At 43.5% G+C, this 21,106-nt stretch overlaps 2 protein-coding genes across 2 annotated transcripts; both read right to left on the bottom strand.

Moving 5' to 3' along the window:
- Window positions 1-8,458: 8,458 nt before the first annotated feature.
- LOC130340140 (uncharacterized) lies at window positions 8,459-10,469 on the bottom strand. The gene is made up of 2 exons (XM_056554119.1): window positions 8,680-10,469; window positions 8,459-8,590 (listed from the first exon to the last, which is right to left on the bottom strand). Exon 1 carries the CDS (start codon window positions 10,433-10,435, stop codon window positions 9,251-9,253), a length of 1,185 nt encoding a protein of 394 aa, XP_056410094.1. The 5' UTR covers window positions 10,436-10,469; the 3' UTR covers window positions 8,459-8,590; window positions 8,680-9,250.
- A 75-nt stretch (window positions 10,470-10,544) lies between these two features.
- On the bottom strand, window positions 10,545-15,490 carry LOC130340141 (uncharacterized). The gene is made up of 2 exons (XM_056554120.1): window positions 15,276-15,490; window positions 10,545-15,186 (listed from the first exon to the last, which is right to left on the bottom strand). The coding sequence occupies exon 2, from the start codon at window positions 14,997-14,999 to the stop codon at window positions 10,545-10,547; it is 4,455 nt and encodes a 1,484-aa protein (XP_056410095.1). The 5' UTR covers window positions 15,000-15,186; window positions 15,276-15,490.
- Between the last annotated feature and the right edge of the window lie 5,616 nt (window positions 15,491-21,106).

Raw genomic sequence — 21,106 nt, forward strand, 5'->3', positions numbered from 1 at the left:
TACTTATTTATTCAATTGTTTTATGCTATTTTAGTTTTATTAATGTGTATGTTTTTTGCACACAGCTTCTACGGCACTCCGGAAGTTGTCATCGCCCCCCCCCCCCCCCCCCTTTTTTTTTTTTTCTTCAATTGTTGTCTTATAAAAGCAAGTATTTTCCAGTATGTACACTATGCCTGATGAAGATCCCTGTTCGGGATCGAAACGCGTTGCACTGTATATAATAAAACAATTTCATTCAATCCTGGACCAGCGCCGTCATTGAGAGGAACTCTTTTTCCATTCATTTCTCCGGTTTCCTGACCTAGAACCGTAGTTCTGCTGCTCAGCAGCAGCGTGAGTTAACTCTTTCCTTGCTTGGCTCCTGAATGGTATACATGGGTCCAGGGGCGGATCCAGAGTCGAGTCTCGGGAGGGGCACTATTAGAGTATTTTGTGTTGGCGGACAGAAAACAAGGTGTTGCTTACGGAACTTACAATATTATTAAATGTATCATACAGTCCTAACCTTCTTTAAGACTCTTAGGCCATGTTCACATGTCAGAATAATAATCAAATATACCAATTGCCACAGAATGGGAAAGTGCTAAAGAGGTTTTTACCATTTAAAACTACAGCTCCCAGTATGACCTAAGCAGTTGTGAGGGGATGCTGGGAGTTGTTGTTTCACCCATCATAACTGCAGTCACTCCAGCTCTGATAGGACATAGTGAGGAGGATACAGAATGATATGAGTGACTACAGGTGACGTCTTCTCTATAGTCTTTCCTTATCTAATTCAGATGTACTTACCACGGGACTTGTTCCAGCTAAATCTTCTCTCTGCAGACGCCCAGACGTCTCCTCACTATGATTCTGATCCTCTATATGAAAACAATAATTATTATAAACCTGCCAGACACTGTATTCTTCGAATATAATACTGGCACACACCCTCTGAATATAATTCTGACACACTGTACCCCCTGAATATACAACACACTGTACCCTCTGAATATAATACCGCCACACACCGTACCCTCTGAATATAATACTATCATACACTGCACCCTCTAAATATAATACTACCACACACTGCACTCTCTGAATATAATACTACCACACACTGCACTCTCTGAATATAATACTACCACACACTGCACTCTCTGAATATAATACTACCACACACTGCACTCTCTGAATATAATACTACCCCACACTGCACTCTCTGAATATAATACTACCTCACACTGCACTCTCTGAATATAATACTACCACACACTGTACCCTCTGAATATAATACTACCACACACTGCACTCTCTGAATATAACTTGCTGTGCAGTGCACCCTCTGAATATAATACTACCACACACTGCACTCTCTGAATATAATACTACCCCACACTGCACTCTCTGAATATAATACTACCACACACTGCACTCTCTGAATATAATACTACCCCTTACTGCACTCTCTGAATATAATACTACCACACACTGCACTCTCTGAATATAACTTGCTGTGCAGTGCACTCTCTGACTATAATACTACCACACACTGCACTCTCTGAATATAATACTACCCCACACTGCACTCTCTGAATATAATACTACCCCACACTGCACTCTCTGAATATAATACTACCACACACTGCACTCTCTGAATATAATACTACCACACACTGCACTCTCTGAATATAACTTGCTGTGCAGTGCACTCTCTGAATATAATACTACCACACACTGCACTCTCTGAATATAATACTACCCCACACTGCACTCTCTGAATATAATACTACCACACACTGCACTCTCTGAATATAATACTACCCCACACTGCACTCTCTGAATATAATACTACCCCACACTGCACTCTCTGAATATAATACTACCACACACTGCACTCTCTGAATATAACTTGCTGTGCAGTGCTCCCTCTGAATAAAATACCCAAATGTATTGTTGCCCATAAAAAAATGTAACACCCCAGAAATTCCTCATAATATACACTATACTTCTGAAATGCAGAACACTCTGTGCCTTCACATATAGTAATAATGCTCCATCTTGTGCCTCTTCATATAATAATTATGACCCGTCCCGTTCCCCCCACATAGTAATGCCCTGTGCCCCTAACATATAATGCCCCCTGTGCTGTGCCCTTCACATATAATTCCCCCGTTCTTTGCCCCTCACATATAATGCCCCCATCATGTGTCCCTCACATATAATGCCCCCCGTGCTGTGCCCCTCACATATAATGTCCCCTTTGCTGTGCCCCTCACATATAATGTCCCCTTTGCTGTGCCCCTCACATATAATGCCCCCGTGCTGTGCCCCTCACAAATAATGCCCCCGTTCTTTGCCCCTCACATATAATGCCCCGATCATGTGCCCCTCATATATAATGCCCCCATCATGCACCCCTCACATATAATGCCCCCATCATGCACCCCTCACATATAATGCCCCCATCATGCACCCCTCACATATAATGCCCCATGCTGTGCCCTTCACATATAATGCCCCCGTTCTCTGCGCCTCACATATAATGCCCCCGTTCTTTGCCCCTCACATATATTGCCCCCATCATGCGCCCCTCACATATAATGCCCCCATGTCCTGTCCCCTCAGGGGGCATTATATGTGAGGGGCACAGCACAGGGGGCATTATATGTTTGGGGCACATGACAGGAGCATTATATGTGAGGGGCACAGCACAGGGGGCATTATATGTGAGGGGCGCATGATGGCGCATTATATATGAGGGGCACAGGATGGGGGCATTATATATGAGGGGCGCATGATGGGGCATTATATATGAGGGGCGCATGATGGGGGCATTATATGTGTGGGGCACAGCACAGGGGGCATTATATGTGTGGGGCACAGCACAGGGGGAATTATATCATATAATGCCCCCTGTGCTGTGCCCCATACATATAATGCCCCCTGTGCTGTGCCCCTCACATATAATACCCCCTGTGCTGTGCCCCCCACACATATAATTTATATGTGTGGGCACAGCACAAGGGGCATTATATGTGAGGGGCACAGCACAGAGGGCCCCCTTGTCATGTGCTCTTCACATATAGTGCCCCCAGTGCTTTGCCTTGCAGCCCCTCACATTAAAAATTCCCCTAAGTTTTTAAATCCCCATCCTCCTGGCACATATTCTGTCCCCCGAATCCCCTGGGCCCTGAGCATACTCTTAGTACTTACTGTATGCCGGCCGCGGGGACGGGATCTCCGTGCGCCGGCGCGATGATGTGAAGTCATCGCGCCGGCCTGCAGTGGATCGCGACCCCGCAGCTCACACGCTGTGTACTCACAGCCAGTGGCGTTGCTAGGGTTGGTGTCACCCGTTGCGGTAGAAAATGGTGTCACCCCAGCATGCTGGGAGTTGTAGTTTTGCAACAGCTGGAGGCACCCTGGTTGGGAAACACTGACATAGATAGATAGGGAATATATATAGACCAGGGGTTCTCACCTATTTTTAGTGAGGGTCCGCTTATCCAGGTCTGCCATCCGGTAAAGGTCCAAGCTGTATGCTAATGCTTGGTGCACACCTAGCGGCCTCAGCGCCATGAAGGCAATAGCAAACTAACAACTGAAGTGTGGAGGATGTATAACCTGAATACTGCTGCACACTGTAACCACTGGATATAATACTGCCACACACACTGTACCCACTGAATATAATACTGCCACACACTGTACCCCTGAATATAATACTGCCACACACTGTACCCCCTGAATATAATACTGCCACACACTGGGCCCCTGAATATAATACTGCCACACACAGGGCCCCTGAATATAATACTGCCACACACTGTACCCCCGAATATAATACTGCCACACACTGTACCCCTGAATATACTACTGCCACACACTGTATCCCTGAATATAATACTACCACATACTTTGCCCTGAATATAAACCTGCCACCCACTGTGTCCCTGGTATATTACTGCTACCCACTGTGCCCCTTAAAATACTGCCATTCACTGTACCCCTGAAAATAATTCTGCCACACACTGGGCCCCTGTTATATTACTGCCACACACTATTCCCCTGCAACATTACTTGCAGATGCTATGCTCTAACGCTGACTAATTGCACCTCTGTGTCTCTTAAAACAATAAAATGATGCCACTGTGCCTATAGAATGAATGACGCCACTGTGACCCCAGAATGAATGATGCCACTGTGCCCACAGAATGAATGATGCCACTGTGCCTATAGAATGAATGACGCCACTGTGACCCCAGAATTAATGATGCCACTGTGCCCACAGAATTAATGATGCCACTGTGCCTATAGAATGAATGATGCCACTGTGACCCCAGAATTAATCATGCCACTGTACCCACAGAATTAATCATGCCACTGTACCCACAGAATTAATCATGCCACTGTACCCACAGAATTAATCATGCCACTGTGACCACAGAATTAATCATGCCACTGTACCCACAGAATTAATGATGCCACAGTACCCACAGAATTAATGATGCCACAGTACCCACATAATTAATGATGCCACAGTACCCACAGAATTAATCATGCCACTGTGACCACAGAATTGATGATGCCACTGTGACCACAGAATTGATGATGCCACTGTGACCACAGAATTGATGATGCCACTGTGACCACAGAATTAATGATGCCACTGTGACCACAGAATTAATGATGCCACTGTACCCACAGAATTAATAATGCCACTGTACCCACAGAATTAATCATGCCACAGTACCCACAGAATTAATGATGTCACTGTGGGTACAGTGGCATCATTAATTCTGTGGTCACAGTGGCATGATTAATTCTGTGGGTACAGTGGCATCATTAATTCTGTGGTCACAGTGGCATCATTAATTCTGTGGTCACAGTGGCATCATTAATTCTGTGGTCACAGTGGCATCATTAATTCTGTGGGTACAGTGGCATCATTAATTCTGTGGGTACAGTGGCATCATTAATTCTGTGGGTACTGTGGCATCATTAATTCTGTGGGGCACAGTGGCATCATTAATTCTGTGGGGCACAGTGGCATCATTAATTCTGTGGGGCACAGTGACATCATTAATTCTGTGGGTACAGTGGCATCATTAATTCTGTGGGTACAGTGGCATCATTAATTCTGTAGGCACAGTGACATCATTAATTCTGTGGGTACAGTGGCATCATTAATTCTGTGGTCACAGTGGCATGATTAATTCTGTGGGTACAGTGGCATCATTAATTCTGTGGTCACAGTGGCATCATTAATTCTGTGGTCACAGTGGCATCATTAATTCTGTGGTCACAGTGGCATCATTAATTCTGTGGGTACAGTGGCATCATTAATTCTGTGGGTACAGTGGCATCATTAATTCTGTGGGTACTGTGGCATCATTAATTCTGTGGGGCACAGTGGCATCATTAATTCTGTGGGGCACAGTGGCATCATTAATTCTGTGGGGCACAGTGGCATCATTAATTCTGTGGGGCACAGTGGCATCATTAATTCTGTGGGGCACAGTGGCATCATTACTTTTGGAGGCACAGTGGCATCATTAATTCTGTAGGCACAGTGACATCATTAATTCTGTGGGTACAGTGGCATCATTAATTCTGTGGGTACAGTGGCATCATTAATTCTGTGGTCACAGAATTAATGATGCCACTGTACCCACAGAATTAATGATGCCACTGTACCCACAGAATTAATGATGCCACTGTACCCACAGAATTAATGATGCCCCAGTACCCACAGAATTAATGATGCCACAGTACCCATAGAATTAATGATGCCACTGTACCCACAGAATTAATTATGCCACTGTGCCCCACAGAATTAATGATGCCACTGTGACCACAGAATTAAGGATTCCACTGTGACCACCAAATAAATGATGCCACTGTACCCATATAATTAATGATGCCACTGTACCCACAGAATTAATGATGCCACTGTAACCACAGAATTAATGATGCCACTGTACCCACAGAATTAATGATGCCACTGTAACCACAGAATTAATGATGCCACTGTACCCACAGAATTAATGATGCCACTGTACCCACAGAATTAATGATGCCACTGTGACCACAGAATTAATGATGCCACTGTACCCACAGAATTAATGATGCCACTGTGCTCCCATATGAACTTTGCCACTGTAACTCTCCATCTGTTGTAAAACTACAACTCCCATCATGCACAGACAAAAGGTCATGATGGTAGCTGTAGTTCTACAATAACTGGAGAGTCACAGATGGGGGAACACAAATTTTTACCTGAGAGCTTAGAATCGCCGTCCCAGGTCCCGCACTGCTCCGCTGCTCTGGCCTCTTCTAGTCAGGCCTGGCCAGAGCAGATGATGCAGGCAGCTAATGGTGCTACCTGCATCATAGGAGAAGCGCAGGGCAGGGACACATCGCTCCCTCGCTCCGGGCCGCGGCTATTCATTTGTATTGGCGTCTTAAAGACACAGCTACAAATGAATAAGGGGAGATCCAGCGGATGGTCCGAATGACTGGGGGACGGAGTCCGGATCTGGACCGTGGTCTGCCAGTTCAGTACCCCTGATATAGGACATAGATCAATGTTTCCCAACCAGAGTGCCTCCAGCTGTTACAAAACTACAACTCCCAGCATGCCTGGACAGCATTGTAGCTTTGCTTTGGAGACACCTTGGTTGGGAAACACTTATTTATGTCAGTGTTTCCCAACCCTCCAGCTGTTGCAAAACTACAACTCCCAGCATGCTAGGAGTTGTAGTATTGCAACAGCTGGGGGCACCCCTGGTGAGAAAGGGGGGGGGGGGGGTGAGCAGGGATTGTGCTGGGAAGGGGGGAGGGATGATGCTGGAAAAGGGTGGGCATGGATGGTGGGGGGTAGTTTATCTTACCTGCCTTAGAACACTGCTGGGCTCCTGTATCCTCCAGACACTTCCTGCTTGCTGGGGTCATGTGATGTTTTGGTGTCACATGACCCAAGCAGAGCAGTAGAAAGCTGCCAATCAGGGGGAAGAGAAGCCGAGTAAGTGCCGATAACTCCACAGACACGCTGTGTGCACGCTCCCTCTGCACTGCAGACTGAGTATACAAATATAGCTTGTGACAGGGATGAGCGCTGGGACAGGGTGTCACCCCACCATTCTAGGGGGCAGCAATCTCGGGGGGGGGGGGGGGGATAATTGCCCCGTTGTACCCCCCCTGGATCCGCCACTGCATGGGTCAGGGGTGTGGAAATTAAAAAAAAACTACTTGTTCAAGGGACTAAAGCGGAACACAATCTACTTGTCCCTCAGGAAAATCCACTTGTCCTGGTTGATGAAATAATTTCAACCAAAATAGTCTGATCCCCCCCCACTAGACCACCAGGGATGGATATAAGATCCTTTAGACACTGCTGACAGCGGTGATCTAATGGGTTAATAGGCGATCGCAGTATGTCAGACTATTAGTGGCGGGAGAGCTGTAGCGCCTCTTACACCCGAGACAAGACCAGATAAGTCTAGATGTAACTTTTTGATCACCTTATAAAAAATTTCTCACATGAAGTGACCAAAAATGAGCAATTCTGGACTATTCTTTACATTTACACCGTTCACCATACGGTTTAATTAACATTATATTTTAATAGTCTGGACATTTCCACATGCAGAGATATCACTTATGTTTATTTTTCTACATTATTTTTATTTAAAGAAAATTGGAAACTTATTAGGAAAGGGGCTTATTCACATATATACGCACTTTTTAAAATATTTTAATCACTATTTTTCAGTCTCAATAGGGACTTATGTGTTACTGGGGGGGGGGGTGTTCTGCTTCTCCAGTTTATGTGGTGCATTTTGTGTCAGAAAATGCTGGAAGTTGCATTTAGTTACTAGATAACTACAACTCCCAGCATGCCCTGATACAGCCTATGGTTGTGTGGGTGTTGCAGCATGTTCCACTGTATAGTAGGACAGTTAAGGTTATTGTAGGACATGCTGGGAGTTGTAGTTTTGGTTTGTGTCAGCTGCAGAGCCTTAGGCTGTGTCAAGGAATAATGGGAATTGCAGTTAGTAACTACAACACCCAGCATGCCCTGATGCAGCCTATGGCTCTGCAGCTGACCCGAACCAAAACTACAACTCCCAGCATGTTACACTTTATAGTTCTACAGTTTAGGTTATGGTGTAACATGCTGGGAGTTGTAGTTTTGGTTCAGGCGTGTTTGTGTGCATCCGTGGGGCTCTTGGTTGACGGGTGAGTATGAAGGGGGCGGGATTCTGGGGGTGCAATATAGTGCGGGTGCCACTGAAAATAAATAAAATTAGATGGCACAACTGCCCTAATGCCCGACGTGACAGTCCGCTCCTATACAAAACATTCATGCATACACATATCATACATACACCAGCCACTGCCCCCATATCCCCATACACAACCCCCGCCACTGCCCCCCCCCACATCATACATTACATACACACATACTGTTCCGCTCTCAAAACACTGACTATGTGTGGTTCTAAACGGACAGCTAAACACTTGTTAGAGACTCCAGTAAACAGAAGCCCATGCTTGTATTGTCCACCAGAGGACTCCAACTTTATTTTAGTCTGTGAAACTGCAATACAATACAATAACAACATATCAGTACACATGGAATCATTAGCCTAGCATAAATGACAAATAACTAAGCAGAAAGGCACTTACAGGTGATGATGTCCCAAACCTCATGGGAGAGATAGATACATGCTGCCTGCACAGTGGAAGAATGACCTCAAGATGGTGGAAGAGCTTCCTGGAACAAAGGTCACTTCCTGTCTGTATAAACTATCTGTGTAAGTAAAGCTGATATTAACTTCTGCCACTAGATGGCAGTGGTACACTACACAACCTATCATTATAATGCAGTTAACCTAAAAAGGCAGCACACTCCCTGCCTGATATAATACATTATATCACTACCTATACATATCTGATGTACAGGGAAAAACATATTAATAAGATAATGTATTCCTGACCAGAACTAGTAACAAACTATAACATAAGTCCACAATATTAGTGTCTCTTGGCTGTGGCACTTCAAGCTGGTAATCCACATGAAGAAATAGTTCTGTCCATAAACCCATCTTCAGATAGGAGAAGCCGCACTAGGCCAAACTATCTCCTACCCCATTTGTAATCCACAGAATGGAATTCAGCTCGTGGCAAATGCCACATTTGAAAACTCTCAGTGACAAGCTCTTAGTTATGTATTGAGCCAATAACAGAATAGAAATACTCAAAGGAGAACAATGACATCAGAAACTGGTCTGGCGTACACTTTAACAGTCCCTTGTTTCGTGACTTTTACTTCAACCTTTCTGACATTACCATCTTTACTTGGCAACGTATTTGTGACAATTCCCATAGGCCAGTTATTTCTGCTTCCTTGAATATCTTTCAATAACACAACATTTCCCACCTTGACATTGGGACCAGTCTCTGCCCATTTCTTGCGACTTTGTAAGGTAAATAGGTAATCTCTCCTCCATCTCTTCCAAAATGTATCAGCCAGACATTGGACTTGTTTCCATTGCTTTGCATGAAGTTCTGTTGTACTAAAGTCTCCACAGGGGGCTGATAAAGAGTCTACCTTTTGGGTCAAGAGCATAGCAGGGGTAAGAACTGTTGGGTTATCTGGATCTGTAGATATTGGTACCAAAGGTCTTGAATTAATGATGGCCATAACTTCTGCCATGAAAGTACTCAAAGTCTCATGAGTCAGGTGAGTGGGTTTGGATTGGAGCAACATTGCATCTAAAATTCGTCTAGCCACACCAATTAATCTCTCCCAAGCACCTCCCATGTGAGATGAGTGTGGAGTGTTAAAGAGCCATGTACATCCTTTGTCTTGGAGATAATCTAGAAGTTCTGCATCATTTGAGCATATATGCAGCTCCTTGCATGCTCCTACAAAGTTCGTACCTCTATCTGAGCGAATCAACTTAGCCGGACCACGAACAGAAAAGAATCTTCTCAGAGCATTGATGAAACTGGATGCTGACATGGACTCAATCAATTCTATATGCACTGCTCTTATAGAAAGACACGTGAAAAGAACAGCCCAGCGTTTGCTGTCAGCGCTGCCTCCTCTAGTTCGGCGTGTTACAACTTCCCAGGGACCAAACACATCAACACCCACACTAGTGAATGGAGGTTCAGGATTGACTCTATCTTTTGGTAATTCTGCCATCTTTTGGCTTTCAAATCTCCCTCTGAGCTTACGGCATACGACACATTTGTGAATGATTGCAGACACTAGACGTTTTCCACCAAGAATCCAGAATCCTGCAGCTCTGATTGCACCTTCAGTAATGTGTCGCCCTTGGTGTACTGTTTGACTGTGATAATATCTTATGATCAAGGTAGCAATGTCGTGATCGTGAGGAATGATGACAGGCTGTTTCTCCTCATCTGACAGCATGGCATAAGATAAACGGCCACCTACTCTCAATAGTCCATATTGATCTATAAAGGGACTTAGTTTTGTAAGACGGCTATGTTTAGGAAGCATCTTTTGCTGTTCAATACAGTCATATTCTTGCCTGAAACGTGCGCTGTACAGAAGAAATTATAACTCTCTTGGCTAGTGAAAGTTCTTCCAAACTAACCCTTTCATGGAAAACTCTCCAACTTCCAGGTTGATCATCATTAGGTTTCTTTTGGAAGCTTTTGGTAACATGGATTAACTTCGCTATAACCCTGTTCAGTCTCTTCCAGTCCGAAAATCTTACAAAACGATGTGGCTGCAGTCTAGCGTCAAGGGCTTTAGTACTGAAGCTTACTACTTCTGACCTAATTTCAGGATCAGCTTCGGGCTCCACTAAAGGGTAAACATTGGTGTCAGGACTATCTACAGCCGTCTGATACAGAAAAGTTGGCCCTGAAAACCATATAGAGTTCTGAAGGCAAGCTATCTGTGTAAGCCTGGTAGCATAATCTGCAGGATTTTGTTCTGAGGGCACATAGAACCATTGCTCTGGACGTGTTGTTTGTCTGATCCTGTTCACCCGATTAGAAACATATAAAAAGAATCTCTTTGTAGTGTTGCAGATATAGCCTAGGACTGTTTTACTGTCTGTAAAGAATTTCACAGCATCTAGGTCTAGGTCTATCTCGTCTCTCACTAGCTCATACAGTTCAACCGCTAGTACAGCTGCACATAACTCTAGACGTGGGATTGTGTGTGCTGGCCTAGGACTTAGCTTGGATTTTCCCATAACAAATCCAACATGGCAGACATTTCCTACATCGCTTACCTTCAAGTAAGCAACGGCACCTATTGCTATGACAGATGCATCTGAAAAGATGTACAGTTCTTTTTTGCAGGCCTGTGACAATGAAAGAGGTACATAACACCTGGATATTTGTAAACATTGTAAGGCTTGTAAAGACTCTGTCCATTGGACCCACTCATGGAGTCTTTCTTGTGGAAGTAAGGCATCCCACTCACTTTCTCCACTTGATAGTTCACGAACTAAGGCCTTACCTTTTATGGTGACTGGTGCCACAAACCCGAGAGGGTCGTAGAGACTGTTAACAGTGGATAGGATCCCTCTTCTTGTGAATGGCTTTTCTGCTGAAGAAACCTGAAACACAAAACAGTCTTTATCTAGATCCCAGCTTAGGCCTAGACTTTTCTGCAATGGAAGGGTGTCTGTTCCCAGGCAAAGGTCTTTGAGGTCTTTAGCTCTGTCTTCTGCGGTGAAAGCTTCCATGACTTGTTTGCTGTTAGAGGCAATCTTATGTAGTCGCAGATTAGACTCTGCCAGCATTTGTTTTGCTTTGTTGAGAATGTTAACTGCTCCTTCAGGTGTGTTCGCTGAAGCAAGTCCGTCATCTACATAGAAATGTCTCATCACAAAGTGCTTGGCATCTTGACCATAACGTTCTGCACCTTTCTGGGCAGCTTTCCGCATACAATATATGGCAACAGCGGGGGAAGGGCTGTTACCAAAAACATGTACTCTCATTCTGTACTCTGTTACCTCTTTATCTATGTAGTTATCCTTGTACCACAGGAAACGCAGGTAGTCTCGATGGTCCTCTCTCACTAGAAAACAATAAAACATCTGTTGCACATCAGCTGTGAAGGCAATAGGCTCCTTCCTGAAGCGTAAGAGGACACCCAGAAGTGTGTTATTTAGGTCTGGGCCACTCAGCAGTACATCATTTAGTGAAATGCCTTCCTGTTGAGCACTGGAATCGAACACAACTCTTATTTGATCTGGCTTGTGTGGATGGTAAACGCCAAACATTGGCAGATACCAGTGTTCTTTACCTTTATCCAGTGATGGTGCTAATTCAGCATGATTATTGTCCAGCATCCTTTTGATAAATTCTGTAAAGTCTTTTTTCACTTCAGGCTTTCTTTGCAAAGTTTTGCGTAGTGTGTTTAAGCGCTTCATGGCTTGCTCTCTGTTAGTAGGTAAATAACACCTTGGTTTGCGAAAAGGTAAAGGGGCTACCCAATTGTTGTTCTTATCTTGGAAAGTCTCTTTATCCATGATGTGGAGAAAGGTTTGATCATCTATGGACATTGCTTGTTTGTCATCATCTTTTGTCTTCTGGAACACTGAGTTCCCTAAATTGTCGGTCTTCAGACCACTACTAATATTCCTATCATAACTGGAAGGAGAGCCACAGTATGGTTTTAGGGTTTCTTTAACAACAAAGCTGTTTTGGCATGGACTGAGAAGGGACGTGCGTCCATTTGTTAACACAGATGTCTTAGAAGTGTTGACACTGTCAGGCCGATGAGCTGCTCCCAAACAAACTTCTCCTACTATAACCCACCCCAAGTCAAGTCTTTGCGCATAGGGGGCATTAAATGGTCCATTAATTTGTTGGCGTACCTTATGCACCTGTAGAATGTCTCTTCCAAGAAGTAGAAGAATAGAGACGTCTGTCTGGACAGCTGGAATAAGGTGAGATATTGCATTAAGATGAGGATGATGAAGGGCCACTTCTGGTGTAGGGATCTCTGATTTATCATCTGGTATCATATCACACTCTATCAAAGTGGGAAGTGAGAGATGGATCCTCTTGTCAAGAGACTCAATAGTAAAGTCAGTAGCTCTTCTCCCTGAAGTTTCTATCACTCCTGCACATGTCTTTAGGGTGTATGGAACTGCCCTTGATGTAATGTTGAAGGCATCAAAAAAGTCTGACCTTGCCAGCGACCTGTTACTTTGTTCATCCAGAACCACATACATCTTTACTGCCTTTTCTCTTTTCCCTGTGGGGTACACTGTTGCTAGGCAGATCTTGGAACATGAGCGTGGATTTGTACTGTCACCACAGATTTCAGTGCATTTGGACATTACTGGGATAGCTGATTTATCTTTTTGCTCCCTGCCCTCATCTTTTGGGGTTTCAGTGACCTCTAATGGTTGATGCAAAGTATTGGGGTGCAGAGCTGAGATGTGTCTGTCACTGCCACATTCTGAGCAATTTGCTTGTATTTTGCAGTCTTTAGCTATATGTTTGGTGGATTCACAACACTTGAAGCATATGCCGTTTTGTCTAAGAAAGGCTAACCTTTCCTTGATAGGTTTACTTTTGAACCCTTTGCACTTGTTTAGAGGATGGGGCTTTTTATGAAGTGGGCAAAGTCTGTCAGGGCCTTCAAAGGTGTTTACCTTGTAGCTGCTTGAATCTCCTGGGTCCTCAGAGGGAACTGTTGTCTTGTGGGTGATCACTGAAGTCCTATTGTAGGATCTAGGTGGCTTTTCTGCCTTAGGCAGTTGGCTGCTGGTGATGAAGGAAAAACTGGGATCGCACCTCATCTTAGCTTGCTGCTGTACAAACCTAGAAAACACAAAGAAAGGGGGGAAGGGGACACCATGTTCTTCTTTGTATTTAGCTCCAACACTCACCCATTTCTCTTGCAGGTGGTGAGGTAGTTTCTCCACTATAGGCTTAGTACCGTTGGCAGTATCTAAATGTGCAAGTCCCCTTAAATAACCTTCTTCTTTGGCACACTGGACTTCCCAAAGAATATCACCCAGCTCTTGCAGTTTTAAATTGTCTTTGCTGTTTAGCTTAGGGAAAGACTCCAGTCTTTTCATCAGAGCACCTTCAATTGCCTCTGGTGATCCATATCTTTCTTCTAGCCTTTGCCAGGCCATATCGAGTCCTACTGAAGGGTTAACTAGGTGTATCCTGCGCATCCTTCTTGCATGCTCTGCAGACTCAGACCCAAGCCACTTTACCATCAGGTCTAGCGTCTCAGCTGCTGTTAAGTCCAAGTCTTTGACTGCATTCAGAAAAGAAGCCTTCCATGCCCAGTAATTCTCTGGGCAGTCATCAAACTTGAGGAAGCCTGTATTAACCATTTCTTTACGGATAAGATATTTAGTGACGTCTTGCATGCTCTGGTGTTTGGGTTGCTGCGGTGAGGATTCTTCTTTTATCACTCTGGTACTGCCAGCCTCATGGGTTTGTTTTCGTGCGCTCAGGAGTTCTGATGGTTTTGGTTTAAATTCAGCTGACTTTGGATTGAGAAACGGTATTGTTGAGCTGCCACTTGAAATATCTTGGACATACGCCCTAGTGCGTTCTGCAGAGGAAAGCGGTTTCTCGGGCACATCTGGGCCTTCGTGGATAGATTCCATTCCAGACCGCTCAATATCCGCATAAGCTGCTGCTTCTGCTGCTGCAGCAGCGGCTGCACACTGACGTTGAAGAATATGCAACTTTGCTTCCTGTTCAGTTTTTTCTTTTATAATGGCAGCCTCTTTCTCTGATCTTTCCTTCATAATGGCAGCCTCTTTCTCAGCAAATTCTAGCTGAACGCGAGCAGCCTCTGCTTTGGCGCGAGCCCTGGCAAAAAGGGCACTTGCTGATGAAATCTGACTGGACCTTGCTGATCTAGATGAGCGTGAGCGTACATCATCCTGCTGGACACTTGGTGCGGTCTCCCTGCCTTGATGTGTCCCGGGTAGCTGATCTTCAGCATTATACTGACTTCCTGATCTTAGACTCATTCTGTCTGTGCAGCAACTACTATCTCCAGGCTTGTTGTGCTATCACCTTTTCACTTTTCCGCTCTCAAAACACTGACTATGTGTGGTTCTAAACGGACAGCTAAACACTTGTTAGAGACTCCAGTAAACAGAAGCCCATGCTTGTATTGTCCACCAGAGGACTCCAACTTTATTTTAGTCTGTGAAACTGCAATACAATACAATAACAACATATCAGTACACATGGAATCATTAGCCTAGCATAAATGACAAATAACTAAGCAGAAAGGCACTTACAGGTGATGATGTCCCAAACCTCATGGGAGAGATAGATACATGCTGCCTGCACAGTGGAAGAATGACCTCAAGATGGTGGAAGAGCTTCCTGGAACAAAGGTCACTTCCTGTCTGTATAAACTATCTGTGTAAGTAAAGCTGATATTAACTTCTGCCACTAGATGGCAGTGGTACACTACACAACCTATCATTATAATGCAGTTAACCTAAAAAGGCAGCACACATACACTCACACCATACATATACACCATACATATGCACACATCATACATAGGCCTGCTGCTGCTGCCCCCCCACATATCATACATTACATTACATACACATCACACAGACATCATACACACATTATACATTACATACACATCACACGCAGACAGACATCATACACACATCACACATACACTCACACCATATATATACACCATACACACATCACACATTACATACACATCACACATAGACAGACATCATACACACATCACACATAGACATCATACACATATACACTCACACCATACATATACACCATACATATGCACATATCTTACATAGGCCTGCTGCTGCTGCCCCCCCCCCCACATATCATACATTACATTACATACACATCACACATTACATACACATCACACAGACAGACATCATACACACATCACACATTACATACACATCACAAACAGACATCATACACACATTATACATTACATACACATCACACACAGACAGACATCATACACACATCACACATACACTCACACCATATATATACACCATACACACATCACACATACATCACAGACAGACATCATACACACATACACTCACACCATACATATACACCATACACACATTATACATTACATACACATTACACACAGACAGACATCATACACACATCACACATACACTCACACCATACATATACACCATACACACATTATACATTACATACACATCACACACAGACAGACATCATACACACATCACACATACATCACAGACAGACATCATACACACATCACACATACACTCACACCATACATATACACCAGTGTTTCCCAACCAGGGTTCCTCCAGCTGTTGCAAAACTACAACTCCCAGCATGCCCAGGGCATGCTGGGAGTTGTAGTTTTGCAACAGCTGGAGGAACCCTGGTTGGGTAACACTGATATACACCATACATATGCACACATCATACATACACCTGCCGCTTCCCCCCCATCATACATTACATACACACATCCACTCACACCATAAATATACAACCACCCTTCCTGCCGCCGCCTGCATTCTCGGCCTCCTCACCTGATCCGGCCATGAGTGGACATCAGAGCTGTAGTCACCGCCGGTGTGAGGTGAGATTTCCGTCCTCCCCCTCCCCCCTGCTCTGTGTTTTCCCCGTGCAAACTAGCAACCTCCCCGTGGTGGATTAGGTCCTGGGGAGACAGATCAGGGGGAGGGGGAGGGATAGAGCTGTGCACGGAGCTGTCTACATCCTTTCTCTCACCCTGCTGTGTCTTCTGAGCTCCGTCCATCCTCCGGGAGGGGAGATAAGTGGACTCTATGTCAGCTGGAGGCCACCGCCCCCTCCATACACTCTGAGTGCCGGTGTGAGACTTCCATCGGCTCCTGCGCCTTACACCGACATTAAAGAAAAATAAGGGGGAAGTCTGTCTGTCCCTGCTCGCCCGATACAGGGCTAAATCTATGAACAATTCACCTGCCCGGCGCCCAAAACTACTTGTCCCGGGCGTCGGGCGATAGGATTTCCACATCCCTGATGGGTACACTATGTACCCCAGTATGCTATACAGCTGGCGTAGGTAAGTAGTGATGCTCTGCACCCTGTATACGCTATATATCACTCCTCACCTCCTTACACTCTGGACTGGGCCCTCTGCATCTGACCCATGGAGTGGTACCTGAAGGCAGTAAAAAAAATTGCCACAGGATCCAAAAATGATTGTTACCACACACCAGCAAAAACGCAAGAAAAAGAACACAAGAAAAATTGAAAAAATGCAGGAAAAAGCTGTGACCGTTCTTCTGGCGTTTTTGCTGGTGACCAAAAATCTCAATGGAATCCAAGCCTCAAAGCAATAGAACAAAATCCCTATGTCCACTTTTACTGTGAGGTGCAGCTCAGGTGTACTCTGTGTGGAGATTTAGAACTTTGCACAAAATTTATCATGTGCCTTGCAATTGCACCAAATTTAGACCAACCAAAACAATCTACAAAAAACATGTACCTACAACAATGATAAATTTCCCCCAATGTATATGTGTGTGATTGTGTCTATGTAGCAGAGCCGAGTGTGTGATTGTGTATATGTAGTAGAGCTGAGTGTGTGATTTTGTAAATGCAGCAGAGCTGAGTGAGTGATCAGGTGTATGTAGCCAAGTTGAGTGTGTGCGTGGTCATGCTTATACATAATCACACATTCAGCTCTGCTCCATACACATGTCGCACACATGTTCTCCTCACATTTTCAAAGATTTCTTGTGCTGCTTTGAAAATATGTGAAAATTCATTTTTGCACCCCCAATTTTTTTTTTGCAGCCACATTGGATTTTTTTTTTGCGCCAAATTTTACATCACAGAAAATTCTGGCGGAAACATCTCACAAAATATTCCATGGTTACTAGTGCCCAGTGATAACTGTATAAATAAAACATTTCTGAGCTTAAATGTGAGTGCAGGTGCAGTGACCAATAAAAAAAAATTAAATAAATAAATAATTATATATATATATTATTTTTTTTTTTTTAATGCCATTTTCAATAATATTTTTTTTTTTTTTTTTTTTTTTTATAATTACTTAAATAACATCTTTTCCCACAAAAACAAAGAAAAAAAACCCCAAAAACAGTAAAACTGCAACACAATTTCTGTGATTTCCGGTATGAAATTTTTTATGTAAACTGGACTCTCACCCCTTTGAAAATATCATAGTTATATAGTTAGTACGGTCGAAAAAAGACATATGTCCATCAAGTTCAACCAGGGAATTGAAGGGTAGGGGTGTGGCGCGATATTGGGGAAGGGATGGGATTTTATATTTCTTCATAAGCATTAATGTTATTTTGTTCCAGGAATGTATCTAATCCTGTTTTAAAGCTGTTAATTTTTCCTGCTGTGACCAGTTCCTGAGGTAGACTGTTCCATAAGTTCACAGTTCTTATGGTAAAGAAGGCGTGTCGCCCCTTGAGACTAAACCTTTTCTTCTCCAGACGGAGGGAGTGCCCCCTCGTCCTTTGGGGGGGGGGGGGTTTTAACCTGGAACAGTTTTTCTCCATATTTTTTGTATGGGCCATTAATATACTTATATACGTTTATCATATCCCCCCTTAAACATCTCTTCTCAAGACTAAACAATTGTAACTCCTTTAATCGCTCCTCATAGCTAAGATGTTCCATGCCCCATATTAGTTTAGTCGCGCGTCTCTGCACCCTTTCCAGCTCCACAGTGTCCCTTTTATGGACAGGTGACCGAAACTGAACAGCATATTCCAGGTGAGGCCGTACCAATGCTTTATAAAGGGGGAGTATTATGTCCCTGTCCCTTGAGTCCATGCCTCTTTTGATACATGACAATATCCTGCTGGCTTTGGAAGCAGCAGCCTGACATTGCATGCTATTCTGTAGTCTGTGATCTACAAGTACACCCAGATCCTTCTCTACCAGTGACTCTGACAGTTTAATCCCCCCTAAGACATACGACGCATGCAGGTTATTAGTACCCAGATGCATAACTTTACATTTATCCACATTGAACCTCATTTGCCAAGTGGAGGCCCAGACACATAGTCTATCCAAGTCATCTTGTAACTTATGCACATCCTCTATAGACTGTACTGTGCTACAAAGCTTTGTGTCATCTGCAAAGATAGAAACAGAGCTGTTAATACCATCCTCTATATCATTGATAAATAAATTAAACAACAGCGGTCCCAGTACAGAACCTTGGGGTACACCACTAATTACCGGGGACCAATCAGAGTACGAATCATTGACCACCACTCTCTGGGTACGATCCATGAGCCAGTGTTCAATCCAGTTACAAACTAAAATTTCCAAACCCAAAGACCTTAACTTACCTGTCAGACGTCTGTGAGGGACAGTATCAAACGCTTTAGCAAAATCCAGAAACACTATATCCACAGCCATTCCTCTGTCAAGGCTTCTACTCACCTCTTCATAAAAGCAAATTAGATTGGTTTGACAACTTCTATCCTTAGGAAACCCATGCTGGCTATCACTTATAATACAATTATCCCCTATGTATTCCTGTATGTAATCCCGTATAAATCCTTCAAACAATTTACCCACAATGCACGTTAGACTTACCGGTCTATAGTTTCCTGGAGAAGACCTAGTGCCCATCATGTAAAGCAGAAAATATACGTGGACACGCCCACTTTTACAAAACTGACGTGAACGGTGTAAACCGCGGCACAAAGCTCTTTGAAATGTGTTCAATATTTTTGCGCCAAAATTTTGGCGCAAAATTGATTTTTTTGTGCCGCAAAATTCTTTGAGAATCTACCCTCTGTGTACTTTATAAATATTTATAATTCTACTATTGTGCAGAGTTTTGTTCGGCGCACACTGCTGCTCCAGCACTTCTAGCTATGTGAGCAGTGCCGTGGAGGTAGAGAAGGCGTGCACGGTAGAGCCAGGGGGGGAGGGGGTTATATATTTGCGCAAAATTTATCAAACGACGTGCACAACTTTTGTAAATTGTGTAAAGGGGCAGATCTGTGTCTACAACAGACCCTAATGAGAAATCTCCCCCAATGATTCTATAAACTGGCGGTCGATAATGAGTATATAGTTTATATACATTTTTTGTGTAGAGTTTTTTTTTTTTTAATATAATTTTTTATAGGAAAGAAATAAAAGACATTTTTGAAAAGGTTTCCAATCTCAGTTTTCGTTACTCAATAAAAAAGATTTACACCATTTTCTGAACAATATAATTTCAGTAGTATGTACCGTATATAAAGTATACAAAAAATAAGGTTGCAGCAGCAGCTCTCTTTGTCAAAAAAATCGAGGCTCTTAGCGCACTTTTTGATCAAAACGTGTCCCCATCCACCACACGGAGGTGGCCTCTTGTCGGATGAGACCCTAACATGCCTAATCCACTCACCTCTGCTGGGCATATCGCCTCTGACATGCAGGATCCTTTTATATTATGCATGTTTTGTGTATATCTATGTATCTATCTATAATACGGTATACACTTCTACAAATATATTTTTTTACAAAAATATTTTTCTCATTTTTGTTTATGTTGCATGCGCTATTTACTGTATTTGTTTTACCATTATGCATGTTATCACATCCTTGTCATTTTTTTATGCTTTCATATGCCCCTGGATTATTATAATAATCATTATTGCTATTATCTCAAATGTATATGCATTATTTATAGCCATGTTATTGCCTTCACAGTCAGTTCTCCCACTATATATTTTCATTCTTTGTATTATTTAGCCCTGGGTCCGATGTTCAACTTATTTTGTATATCCCTCCATTAGCAGCGATCTGTCTTTCCCCCTAGAATTTTTTTGTGCACGCATGCGCAGTATGAGTGACTGTGGCCATGTTTTCGTTGCCGAACCCACTCTATAATGTGAATGCGCGTTGCGTGCTCCATCACACGAGTGCCGCGGTGTCCAACGTCACTTCCGACCCAGCGGCTTACTATTTGGACAGGTGTGTTATTCCTTTTCTATTGGGTCACTATTATATAAATTCCGAACCTGTAGCCATTATTTGCAGCCAAATGTTTTAACATATATTGATATATATTTATTTTATTTAGTCT

This window comes from Hyla sarda, unplaced genomic scaffold (genome assembly GCF_029499605.1).
Source record: "Hyla sarda isolate aHylSar1 unplaced genomic scaffold, aHylSar1.hap1 scaffold_566, whole genome shotgun sequence".
Taxonomy (NCBI): domain Eukaryota; kingdom Metazoa; phylum Chordata; class Amphibia; order Anura; family Hylidae; genus Hyla; species Hyla sarda.

What these genes read in the sequence shown, in the direction of transcription:
- LOC130340140 (XM_056554119.1), bottom strand. Translation starts at nt 10,435, where the DNA reads ATGCTGTCAGATGAGGAGAAACAGCCTGTCATCATTCCTCACGATCAC.
- LOC130340141 (XM_056554120.1), bottom strand. Translation starts at nt 14,999, where the DNA reads ATGAGTCTAAGATCAGGAAGTCAGTATAATGCTGAAGATCAGCTACCC.